This window comes from Osmia lignaria, chromosome 12 (genome assembly GCF_051020975.1).
Source record: "Osmia lignaria lignaria isolate PbOS001 chromosome 12, iyOsmLign1, whole genome shotgun sequence".
NCBI classification, from domain to species: Eukaryota; Metazoa; Arthropoda; class Insecta; order Hymenoptera; family Megachilidae; genus Osmia; species Osmia lignaria.
In genome coordinates this window covers 8,220,485-8,236,269 of record NC_135043.1, presented here as the reverse complement: position 1 = coordinate 8,236,269, position 15,785 = coordinate 8,220,485, and the positions used below count along the sequence as shown (strand labels likewise).

At 39.3% G+C, this 15,785-nt stretch overlaps 1 protein-coding gene across 7 annotated transcripts in view; it reads left to right on the top strand.

Annotated features, from left to right (window-relative positions):
* The window catches only part of LOC117602758 (uncharacterized), a 252,903-nt gene that overhangs the window by 181,072 nt on the left and 56,046 nt on the right, over positions 1-15,785 (top strand). For all 7 annotated transcript variants that reach the window (XM_034321163.2, XM_034321160.2, XM_034321159.2 and 4 more), the window contains one exon: positions 3,164-3,467. In XM_034321163.2, the coding sequence (XP_034177054.2) occupies positions 3,164-3,467 (304 nt within the window). The remainder of the gene's footprint in view (positions 1-3,163; positions 3,468-15,785) is intronic.

Sequence of the window (15,785 nt, the reverse complement as noted above, 5' to 3'; positions counted from 1 at the left end):
TTCTCCCATGTCGATGCATTGATTCTTAATAAAAGGGAAAAGTTTATGAAAAAATTTCCTCGATGATTCGACGAACCAACAATCGTTATTAAATTATTTATACTTCTCGTTTTTCGTCTGAATTCCTCGCGACGTCTTGCGGAATTTTTCGAGAAGAAAGGAAACGTGGTATCTTTGGACAAATGTGATTAAGACCTTCCCATCGTTCGGGGGAAGTTTGACGGGTGTAAAAAGAAATAAAAGCAACGAAGCCCTCCATGATCGAACGTAATTTAATTCTGTTTGCGCGAAGTAATAAGCGTCGTATTACACCTTTCATCGTTGCCTTCTGATATCGAACTGGCCGTTCGATTTTATTTCACCATTACATAATGACCGGGGATGGAGAAGATCTCGTAACATGTTTGCCCAGCTGTCGGAAATTTTTCATGAGAACGGATGGATACGCTTTTCTTTTTCTTTTTTACTTCACGTTTGCGATAAAGATTTCTAGAATTCTTACCGAAGATCATAATAGATACATTACATAAGAAATATACAAAAATAAACGTCTTTTCGTTCATAATTCTTATTGCATCGATTTAAACTAGTATCAGAATTCGTGTTTTTAAAGTGACTAAGGAAGTTTATTACAATAAATAAACTTAAATGTTAAAAATAAAAAATGACCCAGTTTTAAACGAGAGAACGAAGTATCCAGATACAAATCATGTTCTGTTGATGTTCCATTCTTAACACTTCCAACTCTTTTTTTACAAACTAAAGAAAAATATTATCGCAAGCCTGTTAGTGAAGATGTTTATTGAAATTTAAAGAAGACCCTCGACTACGCAACTCTCTATTGTCATTCTTCAAGAAAACTTCCGGTTCACCAAATGCAACCCGTTTGCCCGTCCATTTCTTGCGTGTTCACCCCTTTCTTGTCGAGCAGGGGAACAGGCAGCCATTGTGAGCTCCTCGGCGTATCTCTGTTATCGAAGTAAATCCACGATAGTCCTTTTTTTTTTTCCTGCCGAGTTCGAACGGCGACGCTTGAAATAAGGAAGGACGAAAGGAAGCGCTTATATCTCGAGAGGTATTCTCTTGGAGAGCTTCTCCTCGACTAGGCTAAATCCACAGAGAAAGAGAAACAGAGGAAGAAAGAGGGAGAGTAGGTGTGCTGAGGGCAGTCTCGTCTCTTGGTCCAAAAGGGATTTGCGACAAGTTCAGAGAAGGGTGTGGGTGGAGAAACGGGCTTCAGAAAAGAGTCGTTGGCGATGCAGCGAGCGTGAGAGAGCTTCGTCGTTTCTTCGGTCTTCCGCTTGTAAAGAGGGCTTGCTTTCCCGCCTCGATATCGCCGATACCCTCTTTGTTCATGGCCTTCCTTTCCCGTCCGACTCGCATTAAGGATGCTCTGACCCCGTGAAATGAAAGAAAATAGATCGGAGCCAAACGGGACCTTCCACGTTTACGTGATAGTCTTCTTCCCTCTTTCGCAACGACCACCCTCTTGCGAAACGGGAATTAATGAGCAGTTGATAATTGCCGTGAATTTAATCTTCGCCTCTGATGCTTATAGAAGAAGGGTCACATGGAAAGGAAGGGAAAATTTCTTTGTTAAAAGGTGTAGGCTTTTTTCTTAGGAAGGGTTGTTTTCAATTGCAATGGAATATGTTTGGTGTAATGATTCAATGCTTCTGTATTTTATTTGCTCTCAATACTTCGATAATAACGACTAATTTTTTTAGTCAAATAATATAAATATTTCATTTATAGTATAAAAAGTGATTTGTCCATAACGGTAGATTTTTACTTTTTTATGCAACTTCATTTTAATCTCATACGTTATATACCGTAAAAATAAGCTTCGCCGAATGTTTTCACTGGCAAGTTGTTTCTCATGTTTTCATGGGATTCCTGGTTCGAGAGAAATTTTTTTAAACGCGAGCCTCGGCTTGTTTTCAAAGGAGAGCTTTGCTCTTCGTTCGTTTCTCCGCAATTTGTATGCAAAATACATTTTTCATATAGAAACGTCGAAGGAACATTGTTTTCACTTCAAGATCCTTTATGACGATGCGTCCTTATTATCAGTTCAAATTAAATAGTAGAAATAGAAGACCATCGATTGATTCAGAAACGATGTCATCGTCCTCCCATAGGAAAAGGTTAGAAGTTAAAAGAGTTGAACAAATTAGCTTTTACAAATTAAACCGTGACTCGGTTTCGTTCGTCTGACGATAGAATTGAAGGCAATTCGTTCGTATATCGATGGACTATAAAAGTTGGACCATCGTAGAAGCTCTGGGACTGTTGGAAAATTTACTGGAAACGACGTCCTTGGAGCTGCACTCTGGCCACTTCTTAGTACGATCCAGAGGTAAATCCTCTCTTCTAAAGGAGAGCTACGGGACGTGGACACTGTTCGAGAGCTCGTTAAAGTTTCAGAATTGAGAGAGAGAATTTGTGGTGAACAGTTTGGAATACGTTATAGGTGTAGGCTTCCTTTATGGACAAACGGATATTCTTTTCGTTTGTTTCTTCTGTTTGGTCAGCTATCATTTTGTATTTCTTTTTAGGTAAATTCGTTAGCAATTACGACACGAATTAATCGAACGATCGGAAAAATTCCCGCTTACTTCCTGACTAGATCGTGATATTCTCAGCAAATGTTTGCCCAGAGAAATCCGATCTGTCAGTCGAGACTGGTATCGATGTCGGGAACGAGTGGAAGTGACGTCGGCCGTGATACGGACCGGCAATTTGCCACGTAGCATTTACCGGCTGTTTTATCCCTGTTAAATCTCGGATCTCGATTATAGTTACGAGTAGATACATCGGTGTTCGGAGTTAACGATGTCGTTTCCAGCGTGTTACTCATTGCCGGATTAATACAATTATGGGGTCAGAGTGTCGTGGGAGATGAACGTATCGGAGAGGATTCTTAAAGGCAATAAACGGACCCTTCCTATTTCTTGGTCAAACATCGCCAACTTGTTGCATTTTCGGCTCGTCCGTGCTTTCTTCTAATTTTCTTCTTTACGCGAATCTGGACGTTCAATAAATTATGCAAGAAATATAAATTAACTTAAAAATCATCCAGAATTTAACACAGAAAAAAATTGCTTCAATGAATGATGTAGAAATTTCTGTGTTTCTAAATAAATTTTCTCTTGTTTGTTTTCAGGAATGGCCACATGTTGACGCATCGAAATAAAAAGCCGTACGAATGTAAAGCAGAAGGATGTGGTAAATCCTACTGTGACGCGAGAAGTTTGAGAAGGCATACGGAGAATCATCACGCAGGTAGCAAAGTAAATGAAAGTGTTAGTCCTAGCAGTCCTACGACCGGTCCTCACACTCCTAACACACCAGGAAGTAATCCTAGCACACCCAGTACACCAGGTGCAACATCGACGCCGAATGGCCATGGACATCCGGCTTTGAAACAATTGCTTGCCACAGAACCTACACAAGCACAACAGCAAAAGGTAAGATTAATTGCATACTATGCTCACGATAGCTCAATTAAACCGAAATTGCAATTATCTTTTTATTTACTACTGAAGAATTTATAACGTCAGTTGTTGCTCCGTTTCAAAAGTGATTTTCGTCAGTACAAACACTGATACTACGGTAATTTAATCGAAAAGCTTCGCCGCGTGTCAGTCGATATATCGTGACACCGTTTTCTCGAAATTGGTTCGATATTGGTTCGCCTGAGATAGGTTTAAAGGCTTAGTGTAGTAGCCTTCGAATGAGTCGGTCAACGCGGTACCGAAGATCCAGGGACGTAAGAGGATTACGTTGATCTTCTTGATCGTCAGGCATGTTAGGTGACCTCTAACTACACTCTTATTAATTTTTATACGTCATTCGAGGCCTTCTATTTGTCCTCTTACCAATCTCTCTTGTTAGATAACTGGATTTATACTTGTTTCCACAGTCGAGACATTCTGGATTTCAATTACTGAAAATAATTTTTCAGTAATGTGCTTCAGGATGTTTCTACTTTAATCAACTTAGGATAGTAAATAACCAATGACATTACAAAATATTTAAGAATCATTTGAAAAATTGATGATAGAAATAAGACTCATGAATTTTTATTTTTTATAATTTCATAATAATTTATTTGCATTTCAATTTCTTTATACCAAAAAGAAAAACTAAGTTATAGTATAATTCTATTTTTTAAAGATCAATATTTTATTAATCATTACATATAAAGGAAAAGGATTTAAAAAAACAATAGAATTTACGATTCAAATTTATAACTAACAAGACATTATTTTCCACGTCAGAGTGACAGTGTTCCGTAAACAAGGGAAACGCATAATTACCAAGAATGTAGTAATACGAGGTCCTAGATAAACAGAATGTTAATATCGCGGGTCATTACCAACGCAGTAGAAACTGGTCGTATCAGTCAGCCATCGTTTACATTGGCGCACAGCAGTGAACACCGCTAACAGTAGAGTTGGTCGGTACATAATCAGCCAGCCGTGACAGTAGTACGAGTTCGTCGAAACTCCGACAGCAGTAGTTACTGATCACACGTTGACAACAGCGACAGCTTACTGGATATCGGAAGTTAGACGATGACACTAATGCTCTTTGCAAATACATTACGAAACGTAAATTACACATGATCTATAGGAATTGTTAAAAACAAATAATTTATTAACAATTTGATTGAAACAATAAAATTAGCTGGATGTAGTTAATGGATTGGTCAACTCGCTTCTAAAATTCAACAAATTGAATTAATAGAAAGCACCTGCTAATTAAACAATTAAATTTTTCAACTCGGTAAAATGCAAATTCTTGACTTAATCTCGCGCGGAGTGATATAATTTCTAGTCAAACTGATTCGTGGAGACAGGTGAAAACAGTTTGCCGAAAAATGTCTGAACTGTACGGAAATTATTCGTCGTTCCGTTTCCAACGGGTAGCTTTTTCCGCGGAATCAAGCAGTCCCGTTAGAAACTGGCGAGCTTTATCGGCTACGAGCTTCGGCGATGGTAGAGGCGGACTCGGCCATTGTCGGACGATAAAAGGGCGCGAGAGGAAACGAACTGGCAGCTAGGAAGCAAGGATTCTATGGAGGAAGGGGTGAAGGTAAGTCCGCCCTTCTTCATCTTCCCCCTTGGTTCAGCAGCGCTGCCTTCTCGGAGCTGGTGGAAATTAGTTCTCGGCCGTAGAGCACGGAATTATTGCTGCTTTCAAAGTCGCTGAAGCTCGAGCCTCGAACTCGACGCGCTTACATCTGGGGCTGTGGGGGGAAAGTACAAAGAGGAAAGAAAAGAAAAGAAGAAGGAAGGGAATGTGGACGCGCGTAGAGGAGCGTGGTAGAACGAAGACTGGGACGAAGCGAGGGTAGTTAAACCGAGGCTACAAATCTACGATATTGAGTTAGAAGTAAGGCGAACCCTTGAAGCGGAGGCTAATAAAATTTGATGACCGGGAACTTCGTAATGAGAATGAGACGCGGAAGGAGATGGAACTGGCGGAAGATAAGTGGGCGGGAAAAGGGACCTGGTCGAAACCGACCGGCTATGAAAACTTCTCAGACGCAACGATTCCTCTGATTTATGATATTTCGTCGGACCTTGCAGTTCAGTTCATTGTCTCATAATTTTACCGTGATCTATTCATAGTGAATTTCATTTGTACTCGGGTGTCATTGCCCCGTGACTTTTGATCGAAGATAAAGTAAAAGATATTTCTCGAACAATTGAAAATGCTGCGAAGGTAATAGGTAGCACATGGTTCGGGAACGTTGTTCGGGTGAAATTCAGCGAAGGGTGGCGGAAAGATGAGCGGGTTGAGGGTGGGATGTTGGCGGTGATTCGACATCAAAAGGCGTCTGTCGGTCGTTCAACCGGGCCTCTGATTGCACCGTAAAGGCGGCGTGTCTTAGAAATCACGGTTATCGCGGCAGAAAATCACTTTCTTGCTCGCGGAACCGTGCACGCTCGACAAAAGGGGCAAAGGGCAAGGTGAACCATAAAGGAAAAGGGTGCGTTGCACCAACAGGGCGTGGTGTTGAGCTTGACATTGTCTTTCGTGTGGTCGCTTCTGTAAGTTGGTCAGCTTCTTTTGTGATTCGTTGATTTTTTATACTGATGAGAATCTTCCTTGTTTTCATCAGTCACTGTCATTGTTTGCCACGTAATTTGAACAAATTACTATAATTAATAATACTAACGTTAAAAAAGACATTAATGATCACCCTTCAGCGACGTTTATTCTAGGAATATTTATTCGCAAAAGGACAAAAAGGAATGCAAAGTAGCCGTGTTAGCACGCTAATACATAAACACTTAGCTAATGGCTATTAAGCGTGTTTCACAACAAGCATATTTGCATGGACATACTCGTAAGTGAATTCCATAGCGCGGATACAGCGATTCGCAAACACGTGGAACGAATATCTCCGTGAAAACAAGAGCGTGTAATATGAAATTCCTGGACTCTTTGTCAATATTACCCGCGATGAAAGAGGACGCGAGCTTTCAGTTTAATGCGATTAAAATCGAGGCCAGAAGCGCGCGATGATAAAACGCACGAAACCCATGAAAAACATTTTCACGGCGAGGATCCATTGGTCCATGGAATTTCCAGTCAGCAATTAGTTGGAATCAAGCGAATCGTCCGAATTCCACGAATTGCCTCTAATCGCAGAACCGTGCGAAACGCGTGCATGCACTTTATGACCCGAAGTCGAGGCCGGCATTCTTAATAGATGAATCCTATGGATTGAAAACTAATGTGGTATTCTGGTGCATCCGTCACTTTTCAATTAAACGATTTTTAAAAATGATTGAAATCATTTGAACGAACAATGAATTGAGAGAAAAATTGTAGGGTGATTTAAATTAAAGCCTAGTCTTTCACCGCGCTTATAGTAATTTTTTATCTTTTCTACAGTAGAATTCGGATAGTTTTCAAGCGGAACGCACAAATTATTTGCGAATTTGACTGTTAAACTAGCGAGTTCGTTCATCCCCATATAACTGCTCGTAATATGTAGTTGAAACTATTTGACGGTGATTCGAAACGATGGTGATCACCGTTTTAGTGGTTCGTTTCGCTGGAATTATCTTCTTAGTAAAGAGACATCGTAAACTGGGTCGAACGAGGGCGGAGCGTGTGTGTCTGTCGGCTTTAGAATTTCGATCGAAATCGGAATCGGAATCGGAATCGCATTCGGCTGGAAGTTTGCAAATTACGTTCGATCGTGTTTTGGGTCTCGCGTGTGCTTTCACACGGGATTTGAACGTGTACACTGTGGTCGTAGCACGAAGTCAATCGTCTTCGCGAAATTCATGGTTCCCGAAGTTAACGTGCAATCGGGTTGGGTCTTTTGTACGAGCTCGAAGCAATTAGAAGATCACTTAGTTGGGATATGGGACGATACTGGAAAATCTGTTGGAACAGGCCAGTAACTGGTAACTTGATAGGGAGACGGGGTTGGTCGAGAAATTGGGGTGGATTGTATACGTTGGCCGATCGAAGATTAGGGATAGGTTTTCACGAAAAGAAAATAGATTTATTTTGATGAGTGATTAATACCTTTGAATTAAATATGTAATGAAAAAAAGAACTTTGGAAAACCTAGAACATCTCATCGAATACCATAATCGTGGAATCGAGTTTCTTTCTGGTGAAATCCAGTTTTCCTTCACAAAGAACCAGTTGAGATGAGTTTTCAACGCGAGAGAGTTCGATGACGAAGAAGAAGTCGAACTTCGTCGAGTTGCATAATCGCACTAGAGTCGTCGATTAATTCAGCGTAATTCTAGTCGCGGTGTTCCCTCATCGAATTTCCTTCGATTTCCACTACGAAATCGTGGCTCGGTCACGCTTTCGTTTCGCCTGGATATATCGCGTCTCCATCTCGCGACGCCATCTTAAACGGAATTACCACGTAATGGGGGTTGGTCGTAAGGAGCTCTTCAGCTTCCACTTCCTCCTCCCCTTTCCCTTTTCCTTTTCCCTTGATCTCTATCCTCGTTTTTCCGATCAAAACGGCCGATTGCCATAGTAATGATCGTCCGTGCTTGGCAAAACGAACTTTCAAGCGACTAGCGAACCGTACCTCGCCGATTTTAATGAAACTTTGAGAAGTTACTGAAATAGAAGAGCTGCTTTGCAACAGCCACGGAGTTACTTGTCCTTTCCGTCGAGTTAATTCGCGTTTTATCGTACCTTTTAATGCACTTCCTCTACTCTCTTTCAATGGTTTATAAAGAGAGTTAATGCTAAAGTACCACTCCAGATAAAGAAGTTAAGCTTAATCACTTATCGCATGATTTTTTTTTTTTTTTTTATTGAAGAAAATATATTAAATGTAAGAGGATGAATCTTTTAGGAGAATATAAGTCGTGTCATACATGACATAAATTTGTTTTTGTAATTTATGATAAAATTATGAACGAAAATTCAATAACTCGCAAACCTCTTCTGAAAACATCCCTCCATGATTGTTCCATCACGAACTGATCGGTTCTTGTTGTGAAGATACCTGTAGCATCGAGGCACAGGATAAACGAAGAAGAAGCGAGAACGGACGATAAATTTCCGGCTATCGAGGAAGCAGAAGTTTCTAAGCAGCACGGTTGGATTTCGACGAATCGCCATAGCAAACGGAAATTGATGTACTTTCCCGCGGGAGCTCTGAGGAAGAAAGATAGTGGCTCGATATCGAGTCCACCTGAAGGTGTATCCGATTAACGACAATTCGAAACAAGTCCTTCTCTTTCCTCGCTATACTATTTATTCCATGGAAGATTTGCTCTCATGTGTTCGTTCAAGCATCAGAACAATTTCTCGATACTTTCTTAAATATGTTTTATATCATATTTCACATTCTATGAATTTCCCTGTAACTTTTGATTTTGAAATTTACGTTGATGGTTTTGTCAATTTGAAATTCAAAATCCATGTACTCACAGCAATTTAGTTTCTCTAGTTAATTTCATTCCGAACAGGGAATAACTAAACATATGTTCAAAGCAGAAATATTAATTACAGAATCAAGATTAACTCGTATCGTCAATTAGTTGATAATTGCTCGTTATCGTGGTTAAAATCTTACTGGAAAATTGAACAAAGGGAAACGTGGAATTTGATTTCGCATAGCTAATTAAGGGCTATGATAGGATTGGTCCTTTTACAATTCCAAAATTATATACCCCATAAAAGAATTCCTATTTAGGTCAATAAAAATGTGTCCGTATACTTTCGTTCTTTTATCGAAGATCCGTCGTAAATAAATGGATCGTTATCAAGGGAAACAGTCTCGATTCGATACGGCGTTCAGCTATATTTAGGCGAACATGTACATTCGGTTGAAATTTATGAAATGGGATCGATCGATATGGAAATAAATCGAGAACGCCAAAAGCGGCATCGAGTCGTAAATAACCCGCGACAATGGAAATTTATGTTAATATGCGCGGTCTGGCTGGAAAGGATAACGGAATGAAATTTCACCGGTCGCGTATTTCCGTGTTCTCTGCTGTTGTATGTTTGTAAAAGAGAGACGGTGTAACGTTTGTTGTGAATTTAAAGAAATTTGCTGTTTACGCGTTGTATAATAAAATCAATCGAAATAATGATTTTTAATCAAGAATCGTAATTTGAATTCGGTCAACCGAATTTTATTTAATAATCAACTTTGAAATTATTTGAAATTATCGCGAATCGATTGGAAACTTCACGAAAGTCCATTGATTCGCTGGTGAATATCGTCGAACAAGTGGAAAATCAAGAAGAAAAATGTTTTAGAATTGAGTAGGCTACGAAAGCGAGGGAGCAACGATGCAAAACCCATAATAACCTGCGATTCAGACCGAACGAGCAGCGAAATTCCGTCTCGTTTCGTCGATCCGTTCTCGAGCAGACGTGTTCTAATTTCGCCCCGTGGAGCTTTTAAAACGAAGTGGCCACTCGAGTCGAGGGGTGCCCATCGATTCTATGGGAATTCACGTACGATTTTTATGAAACGTTCGTATTCTCTTATCCGACTCGGGTACGACTGAAAGGGTGGCCTTTTTTGTTCGAAGAATGGTAAATTCACAGGCAAATTGGTATCTCGTCAGTCGACTTCGACAACTCGGGGCTGATGGAACAAAATTATACCTACGCGTCTTTTCACGAAATGCGAGAACTGTCGAATTAATGTTCTCAAAGGATTTGAAATTTTACAATTATTTTAGCTTTCTGAGTTTCTACGATTCTAGGATTCTTAGATTCTATAATTTTAAGATTCTAAGATTAGGATCATCGTTTCTAAACTTATAGAATTTTATGACTGTAGGATTCGAGGATTCTGTGATCCTGAGATTCTATAATCCTAAGATTCTATGTTCCAAGGAATCTATGATTCTAGAATTCTACGATCCTAAAGTTCTCTAATCCTAATAATCTATGATTCTAGAATTCGGTCATCCTATTACCCTCTAATTTTATGATTTTACGATTTCATGCAAAAGTACTTATTTTTCTAAAAAAATGATACGAAGCTTCACAACTTCAGAATTTGTTGGTCTGTTTATCGATATCGCTTTTCATGGAATCGTTGATGAAATGTTAAGGATGAACGTATTCAGAATTTGTAAATACTTCGCAGCACGGTGCAACTTCCATCAAGCTGTTGAATTGTCTGTTTGTTCCGTGTCGACGATGAAATTTTCACGATTGAACGAGAAATGCTCGAAATTGTACATTTGGAGAATTTCTCTGCATCTGGATGATTTTAATCGTTAGCGAAATAAACGTTGAAAGTGTGTACTCATTTCGCGTTGCATTTCGGTGGAGTGTATGATTATACTTGAGCGATTTGTAATCGAAAAGGTCGAGCACCATTGTTACGTATGTAAAATTTTCAACAAACGTTCTCGTTGATAAAATCTATGCAAAATGTTTCTGCTCGATAATGATAAACAGCCGTATGCAATATATAATCATAAATAATACAAGTATGATAGAAATGAAGAACTTTAGATTATCTACTATTTTTAATTTTAGGAAACAATGAGTTTTGTTTCCAAATTTTACCATCATTCAATTGTTTTATATAAATTTAAAAAAAATCTTTTAATTCAGAATAAGAAGCTCCACAAAAGGTTACTTTGGTAATAAGAATCATAACATCATTAAATAGGTTTAAATATCCATTTAATTACTTAGGTACAATATTACATACAGTTCAACAAAATACATTATGAATATTCCTTTCAAAGTAAAACAATAATTTAATTTCAAAGAGAGTTATAATTCACCAATGCAATTTCAAGTTAATCATCTAATGAACATTCCAATGAGTCCAATTCGATGTTCCCTAAAATTATGCAAATTTCACTGGGATATCAAACTGCGTCGCGAAAAGTTCCCAGAACGAATTCGAAATTTCACAAATCAGCGTAACTTCTGTCCGTTGGAAATCGAGTTTGGAAATATGATAGGTCGATACGCGAGAAAATTTTCCCGCGTGACAATTCGCGAGCTGCAATGCTTGTGTATATATATATATTTTTTTATTTTTTATTTTTTCTCCTCTTCCATCGAGATAAACGCGGCGCGCAGCAGTCCACTTCCGGCGTGGCGGTAGCTCTTCCTGTTATCCTCAGTTACCGTGGAGAGATATCGCAAAAAGCTAATCGGGTTCGTGGCGAGCTTTAATCAAACGGCTGTGCCGGTTGTGCACCGTAGAATCTCGCTTCGCGTTCGCTTTATCTTTGCTCGAAGCACCGCAAAAGTCGTGTATGTATCCCTTTCGAGCCGCGGAACTAATCGAGTTTCCCTGTGCATCCCAACGGACAAAGTGCTCGATGAGAGCTTTAATCTAAAGTGCAGCACGTACACGTGTGTGTACACGCGCCGCTTTCCCGTACGGACAAATACAGGTGCAGATACAAACATTCGGGTTACTTCCGTTTGGTAACGATTTCGTCTGTGTGTTGCTGATAAAAAAGTACACACGGTCTCGTCGAATTATTTTCAGACCGCACCGTTGATCGACTTTTGGTATCGAAGATTTCTAATTACGTTTTTACAGGTCCCAGGTTGCGCTTTTCATTTCACTCTTCTTCGTATCGAAAGGTATAATTAATCCGATCCTTCCGTACCCGTAACGTCAGAAATCCAACTCCCATACATCTTCCTCTCGATCCCTGCATTCTCTTCCTCCTCTCTAACTAGTACTCAAATCACGATGCCCCGAAAACTGTTAATCATCCAACGATCTCGGGACATCGATGTTTCATCCGTCTATCCATTCGTCGGTTCACTGATTGCAGACTTGCTAGTTACAAATCAAAGTCATCGTTTCGTCGGTACAGAGAGACCGACAGTTGGTTGTCGGTATTGGATGATGATGCAGAAACGCGCGGAGAATCGACGCCGGGGTGCGGCCCCGTACGTTTACACAGCACACATACGGTGACGGGTTGGATACGCGTTGCACCCCTATGCAAAATCGACAAAGATGGTCGTATGGTCGAGACAGAGGGGCGGAAAGAGAGTCGCAGAGGGCGCGCATAAATCCTACGCAACGTCGATGCATACATATTCATACGATGGCGCAAAACCAACGCACATTAATGCGTCGCCGATATTAACGCAAACACACGACCCGCCTGGAAAAGCAACGTCGAAGCGCAACGACGGTGGAGAGAGATTGCAAGAACCGTGTACTTTGTAATCGTGCGATCTTATAAAGTAGAGAGAGAGAGGGAAGAGAAAGGTTTGGGTGCTGCAACATTCTCTGCTCGTAGCTGAATACTAGAGTGGATTCGCAGGAGGCATGTTCATTTGATATACAGCTAATTAGAGATCGAAATCTCGGCTCGGCTGCGAGAGATTCGAGTGCACGAAACGGTGGAACGGGGTGCTTTGCGTTCAACGTTCCGCTTGATGATTGTGCTGTCGCCTTCCCTTGAGGCAGATTATGGCGAAGCGTGTGAAATTCCGAGGAATAAAAGCTTGTATCCCGTATGGTCCTTATGGTCGTGTTTTTTACCTGCAATAATGGGTATCGTTAGAGAAACTAGGTTAATCATCTTTCACCTTTTGCAGCATAATACTTGCACCTTTGATACTTTGTTACACAGTACTTCTTCGTGATTATTACACATTTATGACATTATCAGTGTTATTTGTCATAATGTGGGTTAAATTTACTTTTGATTACTTCCATTCTGATATATATTTTACGTAGTTGAAAGGATACCGATGTTGTGAACAATATTCGTTTGTATAGATGTTATCTATACCATGTTATTAGTGTAAATGGAGAGGTGTAATACAGAAATATTTTAATAAGGATTATTAAGAAACAAGTTTGAGTTACTCTATTAATATTGATACCATTCGGCAAATTTGACAAAATTATAAGTAAAAATTTATTGCGATTAAAACGAAATCAAGAATCTGTGAAAGAGGGATAATTCTTTGTCCAAAGATTGCGAACGCGATCGGAGCTCTTTTGCCCGGGGTATTTACGTGGTTTTTTTCATCAACATGGCTGCATCTACTTACGTATCTGTTTAGCTTATTCAGAGATGCTCGCCATGATAGAACACAGCTGAATGCGTCTACTTGATGCACAGCTAATTGGAGATTGGAATCTGAAAGCGAGTTCAGCAGCCAGGCGATCATTATACGCAAAGTGTCCTGTGGCATTGCATGCGAATCAAGAGAATTTCTCTTGTGAAATGGTAAAGAGAAAAATATCCGGTTTTTGTGTACCAAAAGTCCTGCTTAGCCTGCTGGAAATACGGGAGATTTGAAATTTCCTGGTACCTTTGCTCTTTGATGGATTTCGTGGAAATGGTATGGATTTTCTTTGCATCTTTAATTTCGGTATTTTTAATTCTTATTTATTTAATTGTTATCTATTATTATTAGCAACCGAATAAAATGCTAGAAAAGAAATGCAGGTTACTAAATTGAAAATTTTTCCCCATTTATACTTTTATTCTGTGATATATTTAAATTTCTATCTACAGGTATAAGAAACGTTCGATAACATTTAACTAGCGTCACAAATCATAATCCGTCTAACGAGACGAGTCAGTGTATGTTTACAAATTCACGCGCTCGACGCAGGGCCGAGCTCAGTTGTTTCCAGTTCTTCAAACGGTTCGGTCGAGGTGTGTTTACTGTGAGTCGAGCCTGCTTCGAGCACGTGAATTTCTACACATTTACTGTCTCGTCTCGTTGGATTTTGCAAACTGGAAGTTCGAAATTTGTAAGTTAATTATTCTTATTATCAATAATTAATTAGGGTACCGATAGAAAATTTTAGAAATTTCCTAATTAGTTTGTTAACTAAGAGAATATCGACAGGCAATTTGCTATCAAAACAAATTGACATAATTCTAAAAAGTACGATCGAACGAATTGATAGACGATTTTATCGGTTAATGGCTGAACGGTGAATAATGATCCTTGATCCGTTGTACGAAATTTAATTTAATCGTCGATCGTGTTAATTCTGATGTTTCGTTGAGCGCACGTCTGTACGCATAAAAGGAAAAGTAATTTATTCAACGTCACGGGATCATCGTATTTTTCCCGAGCGATTCGATTAATCGTTTTCATATTTTCCGGTATTTGCGTAAAATTAATTCATGATCGGATCTATTCCGTTGCTTATTTGTATGCTAATTAGACTTTTCATTCAAAACAGGCACATTTTATACGCGCGTATGGAATCGCTTGAAATAAAATAACTTTATGAAAAAATTCTATTTTACTTTGACGTCTAATTCAGTAGATACGCAGAAGCAATTTGAATGTGGTTGCATTTTATTTACATAGCATATTGTTCAATTGAATTGTTTGAATTGATGGCTGTACGTTTGCACAAGAATTTGGGTTAGTTTAATTAATAATTAAAATTCTAGAAGTTACATAAAAATATTTTGGAAATTTCTGAAGTGCTAGATAGAATTCCTGTTTCTAATAAGTATCGAATATTTTAGAACATTTTATTATTATTTATTTAATTATTTAAATTTGTATGCACCCCTGAGGGTTAACTTTAATGAACGTAGAGTTACTCATTTTAGTTTTTAATTACCATTAGATTAGAAAATAGTGCATATTCATTTCATTTGCAAATAGTGAATAATGTGTTGAAAGAAAAGTTGCAGTATAACTTATCAGTAAGAGAACATGACCGTAATTCGACACGTTTTTGGGCCTGTGTTTTACGAGCTACGACCATTCGTCGAGCCATAAAGACACGACGGAGCTCGGCCAAAAACCGCTCGTAAATTTTTACACGTCGAATTCGCGCGATTCGGTGGAACTACGGCAGGGAAATCGTATTTAAATCACGGGCAGTCAGAGTCAGCTTGATATAGGGCTAATTGAAGATCGGAATCGTGCTGTACACACGCGTGAGATCTGCGTTAAAATCGATCTGTAACATCCTCCCACTCGTTCGTGGGTCTACATCTTGTGAAATGAAATGAGGGTGAAAAAACACGTTGTTACAGGTATGATAGTTGTAATCAATCGATGGGAAGACTTGGAAATTTCATCCTGATTTCATTCATTCGAAGTTGCGGTTAAGCAACTATTTCGTTGCGCGCCTATCTGTGGTGCTCTAACTAGGTGCCTCATTTATCCAATTACGGTATTCTATGATGAAATTCGCGAACTACCCAGGAATGGCGATTAGTGTAAATGCTTCTCTGGAATAATCCGAGAAATGCACAGGATGGTTGCACGTTTCACAGACACGAAATGGTGCACACTTGTATCAAGAGTTGCTCGTGATTTGCTACATT